At 37.0% G+C, this 17,912-nt stretch overlaps 1 protein-coding gene across 1 annotated transcript in view; it reads left to right on the forward strand.

Moving 5' to 3' along the window:
• Positions 1 to 17,809, forward strand: part of PGM2L1 (phosphoglucomutase 2 like 1) — a 63,227-nt gene extending 45,418 nt beyond the window's left edge. The window contains exons 5-13 of the mRNA XM_029209359.1: positions 2,154 to 2,237; positions 8,505 to 8,698; positions 9,552 to 9,741; positions 10,286 to 10,383; positions 11,091 to 11,271; positions 13,010 to 13,103; positions 13,432 to 13,561; positions 13,794 to 13,983; positions 17,672 to 17,809. Coding sequence (XP_029065192.1) covers positions 2,154 to 2,237; positions 8,505 to 8,698; positions 9,552 to 9,741; positions 10,286 to 10,383; positions 11,091 to 11,271; positions 13,010 to 13,103; positions 13,432 to 13,561; positions 13,794 to 13,983; positions 17,672 to 17,809 — 1,299 coding nt within the window. The remainder of the gene's footprint in view (positions 1 to 2,153; positions 2,238 to 8,504; positions 8,699 to 9,551; positions 9,742 to 10,285; positions 10,384 to 11,090; positions 11,272 to 13,009; positions 13,104 to 13,431; positions 13,562 to 13,793; positions 13,984 to 17,671) is intronic.
• The last annotated feature ends 103 nt before the right edge of the window (positions 17,810 to 17,912 follow it).

Here is a 17,912-nt window from a genome sequence, read left to right on the forward strand (position 1 = left end):
GGTTGCACATCTAGAGTCTCTTGAATGACAGCAGTGTCAACATTCCCGGTTATTTCTTCTATAACTCCATTTATGGTCGATTCAAATGTCACTTCCACTGTTATCACTTTTGTTTCTTTGCTGCACTTTCATCTTTGTTGGCCAGTTCCTTCTTTCAGTTGTCCATTTTTGCAAAATTGTCACATGGGTATATCACTGGGAGATGAGGCAACACAGCTACATGCTTTGCTGTCTGTGAGAGAGCTGACTAACAGATGCACAGTGACCAATCACTGACAGACTTGGTGACATGATTGGTTATTAATCATGATGGATCTCTTATATACATAGTTATTTCAGACTGAAGAGCTAGCAGCCAGGTTTGTACTTGATGCAGTTACTCACAGTATAGCATGGTAACTAAAATTTGAGCATGTTGTTGGGAGACTGGTATTATTTAACTAAAATATGGTATCAGAAATTCATGTATACTGGAACTTTGCAAGGCAAGGACTGTCTGTATTTAAAACTGAGCAACAATGAAAACAATAAATAGCAAAAACTATGGGATATAGCTAAAGCCCTACTTAAGGGGAAATTTATAGTCTTAATGAATATATTAGGAAAAACATTTTTAGAATAACGAGCTAAGACTTTAACTTAGTATGTTAGAACCAAAACAGAATAAATCCAAATAAAATAAAAGTAATAAAGATATGAGGAAAAATCAATTAAATAGAAAATAAAGAAAAGAGTGTATCAACAAAAGCAAGAGTTGGCTCTCTGAAGAGACAATAAAATAGACAAAGCCTTTTGGCAAGGGTGCTGAAGAAAAAAAAGACAAAGAAAGTAAAAGAGTGAATAATAAATACATAGCTATTAAGAAAATCACAATATTCTGAATAACAGTGCAAATAAATGTGAAACTTAGGAGAATTGGCCAATTTTCTAGAATAACTAATACATCAAAATTGATAAGAAATAGAAAACCTGAATAGACCTATAACCACTAAAGAAATTGAACTGGTTTTTATTTATCTTCTCAAAATAAAAATGCCAGGTTCACATGATTTTGTGGACAAGTTTTACCAAATGTTTGACCATTAGATAATGTCTCTATAAACCGTTACTAGTGATTTATTGGAAATATACGGAGTGGCTCAAAGAATTGAAGGAATTTCTAAACAATTAGCTCTAACGAATGACAGAAACCAGGGAGGGCCCAGAAATGTAGAACATTTATGTAGGAGTCTGCCACTGGGTTACCGTTTCCAGCTGTAACTATGTGTTGGCCTTCCTGTCTTATTGCAGGTAGATTTGCTCTAGCTGCTAGGGAAGTTATTTTTAGCACCCTTTATCACCATGTCTTTGAGTCAAAAGGCAATCTTCCTTGACTACCTATAGCAGAGACATCTTAGAGAAAGACTCTGACCAGGCTTGGGTTGTGAGCCAGTCTCTGAGTTAAATCATCAAGGGAATAGGTTACTCTAGTCAGATCAGGGTCACGTGTCCACCCGCCCATGGCCAGGAGGAGAGAAGTTAGATGTGATGGTAGAAGGAATATGGGGAACATCTTAGGCAAATAAATAATATCTGCAAAGAAAAAGGGAAATTCAACCTGGGAATTAACTTTGGGAGAGATGGTAAATTGACCTTTATATGCTATAGAGGCCACAGAGTATATGTAAATATCTTCAAATTGGAAGGCAAGAGACCTAAGTTCTTCTCTTATATATTCTCCCTTATGATTATATAATGTTGGATAAACAGTATACAGTGTGTAAAATATGATACATTAGATGATTTCTTAAATTTACTTCCAGGTCTAATATTTTATGATTATATTCCCCTCTCATATCTCCAGAGTCTTGTGGAGTATCTGGCATATAATAGGTGTTTGTTAAATATTTGTTAAATGAACAAAATAATTATAGGACTAAGTTAAATGAGACTAGAGGGGGAACAAAACCATTCAGTCTAACAGTTAGGTGGTTATTGATGACCTAATATTTAGGTGGCTTTAGTTATATCCCACCCAAGGAACCTGGAGTTGATTATTGAGGTTTTAGGCTATTTATATCTTAATGTCTTTTCCAGTTATTTAATCAAAGTTATTCCTATGTCAAATGTATGAGTAGCTAAGAAACAAATATTTATTGTTATTGTTTTTTTAGCCATATGCAGTCCAGGAGCTCAAAGCAGTTGCAGGTGTGATGATTACTGCATCTCACAACCGCAAAGAAGACAATGGATACAAGGTAAACCTTGGACTCCTCATCTTTGGTCATTTCATAGTTCTTATTTTATTTAAATAATATGTACTGAATATATTTTCTACAGTGAGGAGCAGGGTTAGACATTGGGAACAGAAAGATAAAAACATTGAGGCTACCCCTCAAAGAAAGTGTATCCCTAATGGCCCTTATTACGTTTCAATATGTACTATTACAAAAGTCTCTTCAATGGTCTTTTTACTTCTGATATCTTACTGCCTTTGATTTCCCCAACCCATCCGAAATCCACCCTCTCTACCATTTCAGAAATAAAGGCATTTTGTACCAAGAACTTAAAGAATAAATGGGAGTTTGATGGAAGAGAGCCGGAGGAATAGTATCTTGACCTCATTCTCCTCTCCCTCCAACCTTCTGCTGGAACTCCCTATTGGCCACAGGATCTATTTGATGTGTCAGGCTTCATGGCAGAAAGCAGGGTGGGGAAGGGTGAAGAGTGGCTCTGGAGGGGCAAACAGAAGATATGGCACAGTATTGAACCAGTGTTTGGGGCTCCTAGCTGACGAGTCCATGATCTTATATTCTTTTTTCATCTTGTGTAGGGAGACTTCAGGCACAATAAGCTCTGTTTTACTGGGGAAAAGTACTTAATCCTAATCTAAGATTTTGGCCCTGGCCAGCTAAATGGGTAGTGTTACCATTTATAGAGGCAGGGAAGAATCATAATTAATTAATTTTGGACATAATTACGTCTGAGGGATTTATGGGTCAAACAGGCAGCAATGGCCTGTAGGCAGTTGAATAAGTAGATCTGTTGCTCAGGGGAGAAATCTGCGCTGAAGTTACAGATTTGGGGATCACCGTACATATTGTATTAGAGCATATAAGAATATTTGGAAATTCTTTATTTGGATGAGCAGCCCAGAGACAGTGTAGGTTAGCAAAAGAGGTCAAGAATGGAACCCTAGGGAACATCAACTTCAAGTGAAGGGAGAAAGAAGAGGAGCTGGAGATAGGACAAAGACCGGAAGAGGCTGGTATGATAAAAACGAAAGAGGTAAGGGAGTTGCAAGGGGGGAGAGGTCAACTGTCAAAGAGAGCTAAGAACCCAGATCTCTCCTCTGAGCAATAGACTCCTGAATCCAGCTGCCAACTTAATATCTGCTGGGATGCCTAACGGACATCTCAAAATTAGTGTCTCTGAAACAGTGGTCTTGATTCCCCCCAGACCTGCCACATATACACCCAAATGTGTTCCTCCCCCAGTCTTACCCATCTCTGTAAATTCACACTACCACCCACCTAAACAAAAACCAAAATTCATTCTTGATTACTCCTGACATTAATTTACTAACAGGTTCTACAAATTGTACATATACATCCAAATGTATATGTATGTATAATTTGAGATACATATGTATCTACATATACATCCACATATATGTAGAATATACTTCTGCCAGTACCTTCTACCTTCACTGTTCTAAACCTCTGTTGTCTTTGCCTGAACTACAGCATCTTAGCTGGTCTCTTCCCTGCTTCCATTTTTCTCCCCTGCAGTCCATTCTTCACCAAGCAGCCAGATGATCTTTTAAAATATAAACAGGCCATGTTAACTTTCCTGCTAAACCCAAACTGCTTACCTTGGGGCTTACAGGACTGTCTCCTGCCTGCCTCTTCCACCTTGTTTCATTCATTCTTCTCCTGTGCTCAGTACGTCCCAGTTACACTGCGGCTCCTTTCCATTCCTCCAGCTCCTTCAGTATACCAAACCCTTTTCCCACTCTGAGCCTTTTGTTTGTTCCTCTGCTTGGATTTCTCTTCCCCAAATCTTGCAGATTTGCTTATTTTCATCCTTCAGGCTCCTGCCCAGATGTTGTTTTCGTGAAGAGACCTTCCCTGGCCACCTTATCTGAAGTGGCTTCCCTCAGTGACCTTCTCTTCATCTTATTTCCTTCACAAAACTTATCACTATCTGTAATTACCTGCTTTCTTTACAATGAATTATCTTGTTTGTTTATTGACTTGTTTGTTTGACTGTCCCCACCCCATTCCCCAATATAAGCTCATGGGTGGAGGGACTTTGTTTTGATATTTACTGCTATTGAACATACTTGTCACATAGTAGACCCTCAAAGATTTGTTTTCTTAAAGTATTCAATATAAGCACAAGGTAAAAAGTATGGAAGTTAAACCAGTGTAAAAAGTTAAACAATAAGGAGTATTTCTTCCACCCTCTTCCCCTAGTATCCCTTTTCAGAAGCAAATACTGTTTCTGGCTTTGGTTTCCTTCCAGAGAGTCTATGCACGTGTAATCATGACCAATCACGTATTGGTCACTCCTCTTTTTTTTTTTCCCATAAATGGCAGGGCACTATATATAGTGTCCTGCACCTTGGTTTTTTCACACAAGAGTGTGAAACAGCCTGAGAGATCATTTTCTACATCAGTCCATCTATAGATAGATAGGTTTGCCTCATTTCATCTTTAAAAACCTATATAGATGAGTTGTAATTTATTTAACCAGTCCTCTGTTGATGAATATTTCATTTGTTTCTGATCTGCTGCTTAGAAACAGTGCTACAGTGAATGTTATTCTACATACATCTTTGTTCTATATGTACAAGTAGACTTACAGAGTCAATATGGAATAGCAGTTAAGAGAATTATGGGGTGGGGCTTCCCTGATGGCGCAGTGGTTGAGAGTCCCCCTGCCGATGCAGGGGACACGGGTTCGTGCCCCAGTCTGGGAAGATCCCACATGCCGCTGAGCAGCTAGGCCCGTGAGCCATGGCCGCTGAGCCTGCACGTCAGGAGCCTGTGCTCTGCAACGGGAGAGGCCACAACAGTGAGAGGCCCGCGTACAGCAAAAAAAAAAAAAAACAAAGAGAATTATGGGGTGGGTTTGAAACCTATCTCTGCCACTCAGAAGCTTTGTAACCTAAGGCAAGTTACTTAATTTCTCTGTGCTTTAGTTTCTCCATCTACAAACTGAGAATAATAATAGAACCAGCATCATAGGGTGAGAGTAAGGATTAAGGGAGATAGTGCATGAAAAATGCTTAGTATTGTGTCTGGCTCCAGTAAATAATAAATGTTACCTATTGTTTTTATTCTTATCTATAGCTGCACTGTCCAAGCTGACAGCCACCAGCTACCTATGGCTATCGAACACTTAAAATATGACTAGTCTGAATTGAGATGTGCTGTAAGTGTAAAATACACACCAGATTTCGGACAGTTAATACAATAAAAGAATGTAGTAATGTAAATATGACTTGCATTGTGGCTCACATTATATTTCTGTGGCCCTGCTGAGCTATAAAATAAATTTCTAGATGTGAAACTTCTGAGTCAAAGGGACTATGAAATAAAATTTGTCATTCTCTATTCAAGGTAGTGGTTGTAGTTGATACTCTCACCACCAATATGAAGGTCTTTATCCCCCACGGTACATTACTGTATTACCAAACTTTTTCATCTTTGCCAATCAGATATGCGGAAACGTTATGTTTAATCTGTACCTGTCTTATGAGTAAGGTTGAGCTTCTTTTCATGCATTTATATGATATTTGTGTTCCCTTTCCTGAAAAGTCTGTTTAAGGTTTTGCCCATTTTTTTCTTGGGTAGTTGCTCTTTTCCTTGTTGATTTGTAGGAACTCCAAAGTAGCTCTTGGTCATCTGTTTTTCAGATATTTTCCCCCCATATTATCATTTGCCTTTTGACTTTATTTATGATATTTTTCCATGCATGGTATTATGGTATTTTTTTTCCATCTGGAAAAATTATTTTGACATTTTTATTGGTATCATATTTCACTTGTACATTAATTTAGGGAGCTTCAGTATTTTTGTCATATTATTGAGACTCTATTCAAGAACAGAATGTATCTTTCTATTCTTCCAAGACTTCTTTTAGACCCTTCAGTAACATTTTATTTTTACTTTTTATTTATTTATTTATTTATTTTTGGCTGTGTTGGGTCTTCGTTTCTGTACGAGTGCTTCCTCTAGTTGTGGCAAGCGGGGGCCACTCTTCATCGCAGTGCGCTGGCCTCTCACTATCGCGGCCTCTCTTGTTGTGGAGCACAGGCTCCAGACGCGCAGGCTCAGTAGTTGTGGCTCACGGGCCTAGTCGCTCCGCCGCATGTGGGATCTTCCCAGACCAGGGCTCAAACCTGTGTCCCCTGCATTAGCAGGCAGATTCTCAACCACTGCGCCACCAGGGAAGCCCCTTCAGTAACATTTTAAAGATTTTTTATCTTTTGCATTTCTTTTTAAGTTTATTCCTGGGTATATTTTGTGGCATGGATTTTTCTGTTACTAAATCAGGTAGGGATACTTTCGGCTGCAGGTTCAGAAAACCCACAAAAGTGGCTTAAGCTGATAGGAATTTATTTTTCTCACGTAACAAAAAATCCAGAAGTATGTGGCTGCTGGCATGGTTCTGTAGCTCAGCGTTGTCGGGTCTGGCACTTCTGCAGTTTTTTGGCCTTTTCTTCAAGCATGGCCATTATATGTGTTGCTCTTCCTCTAGGCATCACATTCACATACAAGGCAGGGAGAAAGGCCAAGATGTTTTTTTCTCATGTTATATAAATTTTCATAAAGAGCTTTCAGGGCCTATGGACAGAATCTTGTTGGTTGCTTGGAATGTGGGAGCACCCCTTAAGAGCGATTTTTGGTTTTGTTTTTTAAATTTCTGCAGGAAACGCAGGAGTTTCACTGACTGGGAGCAATTTCTGTGTCAATTTAGATCTCAGATTTGAAATTTTTTAATCACCCAGAACTTAGGAAGAAACAGACATGCTTCCTCATCATCTTTCAATAATAGTGGGCAGAACTTTTTCTATTCTACATTTCCACTAAGAGGGGCATCTCAGTTCCAATTCCCTACCTTCCACATGGGCATTAAAACTCAGGAGCCGATATAAAAAAAAAAACACAAAAAAACTCAGGAGCCAGATAAACGAACAGTTCCCAAACCCCAGGTGGCCACAGCGTCAGCCCACAGCTTTATCACTCTGGTTTTCCATTCTTTCCTTTTTTCCCACTGCCTGGAGTTTTCCCTTTCCTTCTTATGAACCAAGCTGTACATTTTAGATAATACTTTTTCTACTTTATCTAGCATTTTGACGTGTTTACAGAGTGAGAATTTTTAGGTCATGTAGTCTACCATATTGCTTGGTACAGAGTTTTGTACATAGCATATATTCAAAAGTATTCTTCTTTCCTTCATTCAGGATGCAGTAGAAGGGATTCATGTCAAATACATGGGAGAAGTTGGTATAGATATTCTCTAAGCAGAGTCCCTTCTAACCTTGAGAGCCTGTGAATTATAGAAATACATTTTCTTGCTTTTTTGTTAACTGTTCCTACTGTCTTATTGATCAGGCTACTTGACAAACTGACAACTTAATGAAATGTATTTTCATTAAATACTGAAAATACATATACTGAAATGTGTATGGAATAATTAGCCTGTTAACTGTCTTTCCTGGAATAGACTTTATTTAGTGTGACATAAATTCTACTTTAATTTATAGCTGAAAAATAATTTCTTCTTTATCATATAACAGGACCATTTTATAATGCTAAAATTTCATAGTATCAAGTTTCATGGATACTCCATGGTTTCTTAGATCTTCTTTAGTATATATTTAGCTATAGATCTAAGATTATGATTGTACATTATGGTATATGCATATTTTAGCATTGTCATAATGATGCCCCAATTATATTTTACTTGTATTGTTATTAAAGTATACTTCTAAATGAGAAAATAATACTGGAACATTTTATTGAAAAGTTCCTGTGGAATCATTACTATCAATATCCTTAGGTATTTATTAAGTTAATCCAGTGTTGACATTTTCTACTTGATTAATTTGGTATGCTTCTTTTTTTTTTAATTTATTTATTTTTGGCTGCATTGGGTCTTTGTTGCCACGTGCGGGCTTCTCATTGCGGTGGCCTCACTTGTTGTGGAACATGGGCTGTAGGTGTGCAGGCTTCAGTGGTTGTGGCACGCGGGCTCAGTAGTTGTGGCTCGCGGGCTCTAGAGCACAGGCTCAGTAGTTGTTGTGCATGGGCTTAGTTGCTCCGCGGCACGTGGGATCTTCCTGGACCAGGGCTTGAACCTGTGTCCCCTGCATTGGCAGGTGGATTCTTAACCACTACACCACCAGGGAAGTCCAGGTATGCTTCTTTTTAAAGTCAAATATCTCTACTGTAGCTAAGAAAACATATGGCCAACATTTCAAGTAATTATAGCTGTGTTTACCTATCATCTAGGTTTATTGGGAAAACGGTGCTCAGATCACATCTCCTCATGATAAAGAAATTCTGAAATGTATAGAAGAATGTGTGGAACCCTGGAATGGTTCCTGGAATGATAATTTAGTGGATACCAGCCCACTGAAGAGAGATCCTCTGCAGGACATTTGTAGGAGATACATGGAAGATCTGAAAAAGATCTGTTTTTACAGGTATCCAAGTGGGAATATAGGATAATATTACCTTAGCATAAGATTAACAAATAAGAGAAAGCAATGGGGATAAAAATGTGTTGACTATTCCTTATATTAAAATTATCGCTAAATACTACTATTCATAATAGTTAAAAAGTAGAAATAACACAAACTTTCAAATACTCATTAACTGATGAATGGATAAATAAAATGTAGTGTATCCATACCATGAAATATTATTCAGCAGTGAAAAGAAATGAAGTACTGTTGCATACTACAACATGGATAAACTTTAAAAATAGGCTAAGTGAAGTAAGCCAGTCACAAAGGACCACATGTTGTGTGGTTACATTGATATGAAATGTCCAGTGTAGGCAAATCTGTAGAGATAGAAAGAGAAAGTGTATTTAGCACTACCTATGGCTGGGAAAAATGGGAGGATTAGGGTGTGGTGGCTATGGGGTGTGGAGTTTTTTGGTGGGTAATGAGAATGTTCTAAAATTGATTATGGTAATGGTTGAACAACTCTGTGAATATAGTGAAAGCCATTCAATTGTATACTATAGATGGATGAATTTATAGTATATTAATTACCTCTCAATAAAGCTGTTAAAAATTATAGCTGAATAGATGTATTCATTCTATATAAGGTAAGGAAATTTCCTCTAAAATGTGATTTTTCCTTACCTATTTCTATGTTTCTGTAACTATTCCATAAATAGCTAACACTATTTTTAGAAAATATCATGGCTTGTTGAGTATATTTTCCTTATTCTAGCAAAATTAATTTTAGCTTTTTCTCTAGATTATTTTAATTATACCACAAGTAGTGAGTTTTATGATACGGACTGAATGATATTTTCCTTTACAGGGAATTAAACTCAAAAACCACCTTGAAATTTGTACATACATCTTTTCATGGAGTTGGACATGACTATGTGCAGTTGGCTTTTCAAGTATTTGGTTTTAAGCCTCCAATTCCAGTACCAGAACAAAAAGATCCTGATCCAGACTTTTCTACTGTTAAATGCCCAAATCCTGAAGAAGGGGAATCTGTGCTGGTATATTCTATATTTAAATTATTATTAGTGTATTAAACTTTATCATATAGCCAGAACTCTTTGACAATTCAAAGATTACTTACAAAAGCAAAAACCACTTTAGTTTACATCTTTTAAAGTATATTAGAGCCATATATTCTGTTTTGTTTGAAATCTCTATGGTGGATATCCCTACTTCTAGGCTTATTTTAAATTTAGCCAAACTAGATTAGCAGATGCAGTCTATTATATATAGAATGGATAAACAACAAGGTTCTATTGTATAGCACAGGGGACTATATTCAATATCCTGTGATAAACCATAATGGAAAAGAATATGAAAATGAATGTATATATATGTATAACTGAATCACTTTGCTGTACAGCAGAAATCAATGCAGCATTGTAAATCAACTATACTTCAGTAAAATAAAGTAAAAAAAACAATTTAGCCAAACTGTGTTCCTTCTAGAATTCATATCACTAACATAGTGCCTACATTTAGGAATATTACATTGAATTTAACATCTTCAATGCAATCCAGCTTTTTGGGTCACCATTTCAGGAACTTTCTTTGAGACTGGCAGAGAAAGAAAATGCCCGGATAGTGCTAGCCACAGATCCTGATGCAGACCGACTGGCAGTGGCAGAACTTCAGGAGAAGTAAGTAGAACCTCTTATTTGATTAAAAGCTTAAACTTTGAAAAATAGTTTTTGATTTTAAGTCTTATAGGCTCTTTGGAAATAATAAAAAAAAAAAATAAGAAAACAAATCTCCCGTAAGCGTACTATCCAGAGATAACCACCTAGGTTGATATTCTGACATTTCCTTCCTATGTTTTCTCTATTCAAATATTTAAGATATATTTGTTTTTTATAAAATTGTAATCATACTATATATAGTTTTGTATCTTGATTATTTCCACTTAATATTGTACTGTGAGCATTTTTCTCTGTCCTTAAATATTGTTTAAAATATTCATTTTTAAACTGGCATAGTATCCCAACAGATTGCTTTATCAGTGTAATCATTTCCTAATCATGGTCCTTTTGGTTGCTGTGTATTTTTGCCATTATAATGTGGTGACAAATGTCTTTCCATAAAGAGGACATCATATTATAACATATTTCTCATTAAGTAAGGAAATAAAAGTAACAGCATAATAATTTTTCAAAGTACTTTGCTGCCATTCCTACCCTAAGCTCTCCCTGGTCAGTTAGAGAAGTAGTAGTAAATGTTTTCTCAAAAATCCCATACAGTCGTTTTTGGGTTTTCCTGTGTGAATGATGGTAATTTGTAGGTCCTGGGGTCAAGGAGTTTTAATGAGAAGTTATAAAGGTCTTGACTTGAATTTTCATTCTCTCTACAGTGGTGATTGGAAAGTTTTCACAGGGAATGAGTTGGCAGCTTTGTTTGGGTGGTGGATGTTTGATTGCTGGAAGAAAAATAAATCAAGAAATGCTGATGTGAAGAACATTTATATGTTAGCCACCACAGTCTCTTCCAAAATTTTGAAGGCAATTGCACTAAAAGAAGGATTTCACTTTGAAGTAAGAATAGATAATATCTCTGTGCTACTTTTCTAAACCTATCTCTATAAATTAAAGCCATCTTCCCACCAAAACTGACTTTTATTGATTTCATTTCTAATTCCCGCTTTTTTTCTAATTCTGTTAACACTTTCTTAATCTTTTTGATTGTTTAGTAACCTTGAGCCAAATTCATCCTGTATGTGAGTTTCTGAAACTAAGATAGGACGTTCTTTAAAAATTGCTTTAATGTTTACTATTCCATACAACAGTATCTGGCTTTCATACTGAGAAAATCTGGCTCCGAGTGACCTCATCAATCACATAAACTCCACTCCAAAAAATTGTAGGTGTCATTGACTGCATGTTTAGGCTCTTCAAGTTCAGTCTTAAGAAACTTTAAATAGTCTCCTAGATTGCAAATTAAGACCCAGTGATTCTACATCCAAAAAACAAATAATGACTCTCTCTCAGCACAGATCATTAACCTTTGTGAGCCTCGGGCAGTTAAACTGACCACTTTTATAGCTACTGGGACTGATGCCAATTAAGTTACTTTTCCTCTGCCAACTTTGCCAAATATCAGTGAAAAAGTCACCTCTGGGCGTTTTTCTTGAGCCACAATCAAGCTACAGGTCTTAACACTAATTGGCTAACTAAAAGAAAATTGAACCTTCCTTAATGAAATAGAACTTCCAGTCTCTGGCTTTCTAAAGTACAAATAGCAAAACAGAAGAAATTGAAAATTTATTCAAACCTAAAATTCTGAATTACTCTAATGTTAACCTTTTCCTTGTAGGAAGAAAAATGTATAATGAACACAAAAGAGAAAAAAGAACATGATTCTAAAGACCTATTTATAAATGTGCCTCCTTGTTTTTGTTGGGGATGGGGTGCTGCAGAGATTTTTGGCTTTTTTTTTTTTCCCAGTGAGGAGGTAGACAGGTGAATAAGAAATCTTAAATTAGTAATGGAGAGCTCCAGAGTCACTGTGTATTACATGCTCTTTCTGTTGACTCTAAAAGAGTTCATGTCTTTAAAATGAACAGTAGCTCATCAGATGAAAAGTCCTCAAATCTAATTTCCAAAGAAGGACTTAGTCACTTTTTGATGGTTTTATTTGGGCCATGCTGTTATGGTAAAAGTACACTTGGTTCAAGTATATGTTGTGATAATGTTAAAAGTGTATCATTAAAAAGCTTTAATGCCTTTGATTACTCAGATGGACTAAATTACAACCTTCATAGGCACTTTTATATTAGTGATTATAATACAGCTTAAAGGACAATTTCTAAGAAGCCGTGTAATTGAATCCTGGCTCGATCTCTTATATGCAGTGTAATCTTGGGCAAATTTACTGAAGCTCTGAGCCTCTGTTTCAGCAACAGAGTTTTTGTGAGCATTAAAAAAGATAATAATGTAAAGCACCTGTTACAGTGCTCGATAAATAGCAGATGATCATAATATATGTGTGTATTTATGTTACTTTGTGACTATATGCATCACCACTTATTGGATTATATTTGGTGGATTACATCACCTATTTCTGTGCTCGATAAAATGGTAGGTCATCAGTCACAACAGTGTGTGTATCCATGCCCTTTATGACTATATGTTTACCACTATATAAATCTTTGTGGTGAAGACCATAACAGAAGATCACTATGGAAGTGTTATGTGCATTTAGTGACAGGCTTTTCTCTAATATGTATTTTTATGAGAGAGTCACTTAACTAGAATAGCCTCCTCTGCATTTCAGGAAACGTTACCAGGTTTTAAATGGATTGGAAGTAGGATAAAAGACCTCCTGGAAAATGGGAAGGAAGTCCTTTTTGCATTTGAAGAGTCTATTGGTATGTAGTAAATATTAAAATATTTGAAATTTGAATGAGAGCATTTTTTAAAATATAGTTAATTCTGTACAGAGGAGTTTTTGTCATCTGGTTTTGCATTTTGAGTTAAAAAGAAACCACCGTGAACTCCGAAATGTGTAGATACATTTCTCATCAGGGAAAAAAAAAAAAAAAGACCTTAAAGGTCCCCTAAATACCTTCAGTATCGGTGGGTTTCATTTATTACTAGGCTTTTAAATTCATTCGTCCTTCTGAAGAAATGTGAAACTATTGAAATTATATATAGGCTTATGTTTTCCTTCTTTTTAAAGATGTTTTTAATTCTTAGGTTTTCTGTGTGGAACTTCAGTTTTGGATAAGGATGGGGTGAGTGCAGCCGTTGTTGTTGCTGAGATGGCATCTTACCTGGAAACCATGAATATAACATTGAAACAACAACTGATTAAGGTTTATGAAAAGTAAGTTCTACTATTAGGAATTTGGCATTCTAATTTTTTTATTTTTTTGGTGCTACTTTTAACCTTCTAAATTTATTTTTGAGGAATAGTCATTCCTTTTTAAAAAGTACTAAAATTGTCTGCATTAAGGACTGCCACTTTCTACATAACACTGTAACAGGCTTATCTTTAATACATACTTTTTGAAAGAGTGAGTTGAAATCTGATTTTAACACTGTACATCTCTGTGCAGATATGGTTATCATATTTCAAAAACTTCGTATTTCTTGTGTTATGATCCAACTACCATCAAAAGTATATTTGAAAGGCTTCGCAATTTTGATTCTCCAAAAGAATACCCAAAGTTTTGTGGGACATTTGCTATATTGCATATACGAGATGTTACCACTGGATATGATAGCAGCCAGCCTAATAAGAAATCAGTAAGTACCTATTTTTTTTTAATTTTCAACAATTTGTAATAATTCATACTACAGTAAAATAGTTGAAGATCAAGCCTGTGAGTTTCTTGAAACTAGGGTCCATTGTTTTTCTCCAGAGCAGTTGTAAGTTCACCAACTGACTCTGACTCCCATCCTGTCCTCATCACTCCCCCAGGTGTATGCTACCCTTGTGGGTGGGGAGCGGGAAGGAGAATGAGAGAGACAGAAAGAGAAAGGGAGGGAGGGGAAAGGTGTGATGATGCTAAATAATGTTGAAAATAAAGTCTAAAAGCCCATAATTTTATCATATGATATCACTTACATGTGGAATCTTAAAAAATTATGCAAATGAGCATATTACAAAACAGAAGCAGACTCACAGACATAGAAAACAAACTTTTGGTTATGAAAGGGGAAGTGGGGGAGGGATTAATTAGGAGTTTGGAATTAAAATATATACACTACTATATATAAAATAGATCACCAAAAAGGACCTACTGTATAGCATGGGGAACTATACTCAATGTCTTGTAATAACGTATAATGGAAAAGAATCTAATAAAAAAATTTTAATTAAAATTTTAAAAAATTTTAATGTTTTACCTAATCATCTTAGCACCTAAAAATAAATAAATAAATAAATGCTTATAATTTCAAAGCTATTCATCTTTCTAGTTTTAACTTCCTTTTTCAACTTTATTCCCTATACCTCCAGCCAAATGGAATAACTTACAGTTTCTTACATATATACATTAAAAAATTTTTTTCTATTTTTGCTCAGGCTTTTTCCTCAGTCTACCTTTTCTTCCTACTGCTGCATATCCACACTTTAGCCATTTTAAGACTTCATGCAGATGTCACCTCCTCCACATACCCTCCAGGTCCCATAATCCGATATCGTCCTCCTGAGGTTTCATTATATATTGTGCCTTCCTCTTGTCATTTATCACTTTCTATCTTATGTTATCATTGTCTTGTTCATGGCAGATCCATTTCTAATATAGCTTTATGCCTGTCAAAGCTCCTGCCTACATAGTGGGTGCTCAACTAATATTTAAAAGCCCTATAGATTGCTGATTATATTTATTTTGTTATTGTTATGATTACAATTATTAGCCTAAATTTCTATTTATAATTTCTGATGTCTCAAGCTTCTAGGCGCATAATATATTTTGGGAAATCTGCAAGCCTTTTATGTAGAATACTACCCATATTCCCTTTGTGTATTTTCATCCAGTCAACAAAAATTGGTTCTCAGTTGTCATTCTGTGTGCACATATGTGTGTATCTATTTTTCTGTCTTCGTAAACTATTGAAAAGAACAAAATTTTTTGCTTCTTTTTATTTCTCTAATGTTGCTGTGGTTAGAATAGTTCTTGGTGTGTTGCTTTTTTCCTCTTGAATCCCTTTAAAGTTTATATTTGTTATTCAAAGTGCTTTCCTATCTATTCTCCACTGATGCTTACAACAGTTTTGTAAGACTCATAGTGTAGATATTTGTTAATCCCCTAAGGTCACACACAGTGACTGTCAAAGACTTCCTGAGTTCTTTCTTCTCCAACTTCAGATTGGCATTAACTGTGTGTTCAACAGGCATTTATTAACACCCTTCTTTGCTACAGGCACAGGCACACTGGCAATACAGTAATGACAAAGACACTGTTTCTACACTCAGGAGTCTAGTGGGGAAATGGTCAAGTAAACAGTGGTTACTTTACAAAATGATAAGGGCTACTGGGGGTAAAGGGTGCCATGGAAGAGCATAGGAAAGACCCTTACTCAGATTTGAGGGGCTTACAGAAGGCTTTGCAGAGGACTTCTGTGAGCTGAGTCCTAGAGTCTGGGTAGGAGTTATCCAGATGTGGGAGGAACAGAGGATGTTTCAGGCAAAGGGAGCGGCAAGTGCTATGTCTGGAGGTGAGAAGGCATGTTTTCTTTCAAAGAACCACAAGGAATTCTCTACAGCTGTAGTGTGGAGTGCAAAGAAGAATGGCCTGTGCAGTGAGTGGGTTAGAGAGGGGCAGACTTCCAGGCAGGGAGATCAGTTAGCGCGCTGTTTCATCTCTCATCTCCAGATGAGAGATGATGGGAGCCTGAATGGTAGTAGTAGTGATGGAGAGAGCCAGACAAAATTGAGTTAAATAAAGGATAGAATCGACAGGACTTGCTAGTTGATGGCCTGTGAGTGGAAAAGAGGGAAGGAAGGTCTCTGTCTTAAGCAACTAGTAGTACCACTGACTGAGAGAGGGATCTCACGGAGAGGACCAGGCTTGCTAGAGGGAAGGCACCACTGTCAACCCTTCTGCCCTAGTACAACCGCCATGGGTCCCTTGAGATACCTTCACAGACTGATTTGTGATCCAGGAAGAGTACAAGTGTTAATCCATATATTTAATGTCAGTAAAGCTTCACTTCTTTTTTTTTTTTTTCGCGGTACACGGGCCTCTCACTGTTGTGGCCTCTCCCGTTATGGAGCACAGGCTCCGGACGCACAGGCTCAGCGGCCATGGCTCACTGGCCCAGCCACTCCGCAGCATGTGGGATCTTCCCTGACCGGGGCACGAACCCGTGTCCCCTGCATTGGCAGGTGGACTCGCAACCACTGCGCCACCAGGGAAACCCCAATAAAGCTTCATTTCATGTATTAACTTTTAGGTAAAAAAAAATAGATATATATTTTGCACCCCAGTGGGTTATTTTGCCTGTCCTCTAGGATATGTGCACTCTGCTTTGGAGACTACTGATAAACTATCTGTGAAAGTGCTTTGAAATTCTAAAGCACTTTGCAAACGTAGAGGCAGTTTGGACTTTCGTACAAATAGACCTGGCTTAAAGTTCTTGCTCTGCCACTTAGCTGATTACCTTGAACAGGTCGTTTATTCTCTTTGAGCCTTGTCTGTAAATTGGCAGTAATATTTACTTTGCAGGATTATTGTTGAGGCCTGGAGATCATGTGTGTAAGGTATATAATCCAGTGCCTGTACAATTATAAATGTTTAGTAAATGGTACAGCTGTGAATTATTATGCATGTAATCTTTTGTATTTTACAAGTCTTTTAAAAATATTTTTAAATTTTTAATTGCAGCTAAAAAAAACACATAAAATTTACCATCTTAACCTTTTTTTAAATTTTTTAATTTTTGGCTGTGTTGGGTCTTCGTTTCTGTGCGTGGGCTTTCTCTAGTTGCGGCGAGCGGGGGCCACTCTTCATCGTGGTGCATGGGCCTCTTACTGTCGCGGCCTCTCTTGTTGCGGAGCACAAGCTCCAGACGTGCAGGCTCAGTAGTTGTGGCTCACGGGCCTAGTTGCTCCGCGGCATGTGGGATCTTCCCAGAGCAGGGCTCGAACCCGTGTCCCCTGCATTGGCAGGCAGATTCTCAACCACTGCGCCACCAGGGAAGCCCCATCTTAACCATTTTTAAGAGTACAGTTCAGTAGTGTTAACCATATCCACATTGTTGTGCAACCGATCTCCAGAACTTTTTCATCTTGCTAAACTGAAACTCTATACCCATTAAACAAGTCTCCATTTCCCCCTCCTGCTAGCCCTTGGCAACCACGCTCCTACTTTCTCTTTCTATGAATTCTGCTACTTTACACACCTCATATAAGTGGAATGTACTTTACAACTCTTGAAAACAAGAAAGGTACCAAGTGTAATTGAGCTGTTGTTGCATTTGTGCATAGGTGCTGCCTGTGAGTAAAAACAGCCAAATGATTACGTTTTCTTTTCAAAATGGCTGTGTTGCTACTCTTCGGACAAGTGGGACAGAACCAAAGATAAAGTATTATGCAGAGATGTGTGCGTCACCTGACCAGAGGTGAGAATTGACTTTTTAAATATTATATATATATAAAAGCTTTATTGAGGTGTAATTTACATTCAGCCATTTAAAGTATACAACAATGTTTCTTAATATATTCAGAG

Source organism: Monodon monoceros, unplaced genomic scaffold (assembly GCF_005190385.1).
Source record: "Monodon monoceros isolate NGI ecotype Baffin Bay Population unplaced genomic scaffold, NGI_Narwhal_1 Super_Scaffold_7, whole genome shotgun sequence".
Taxonomy (NCBI): Eukaryota; Metazoa; Chordata; class Mammalia; order Artiodactyla; family Monodontidae; genus Monodon; species Monodon monoceros.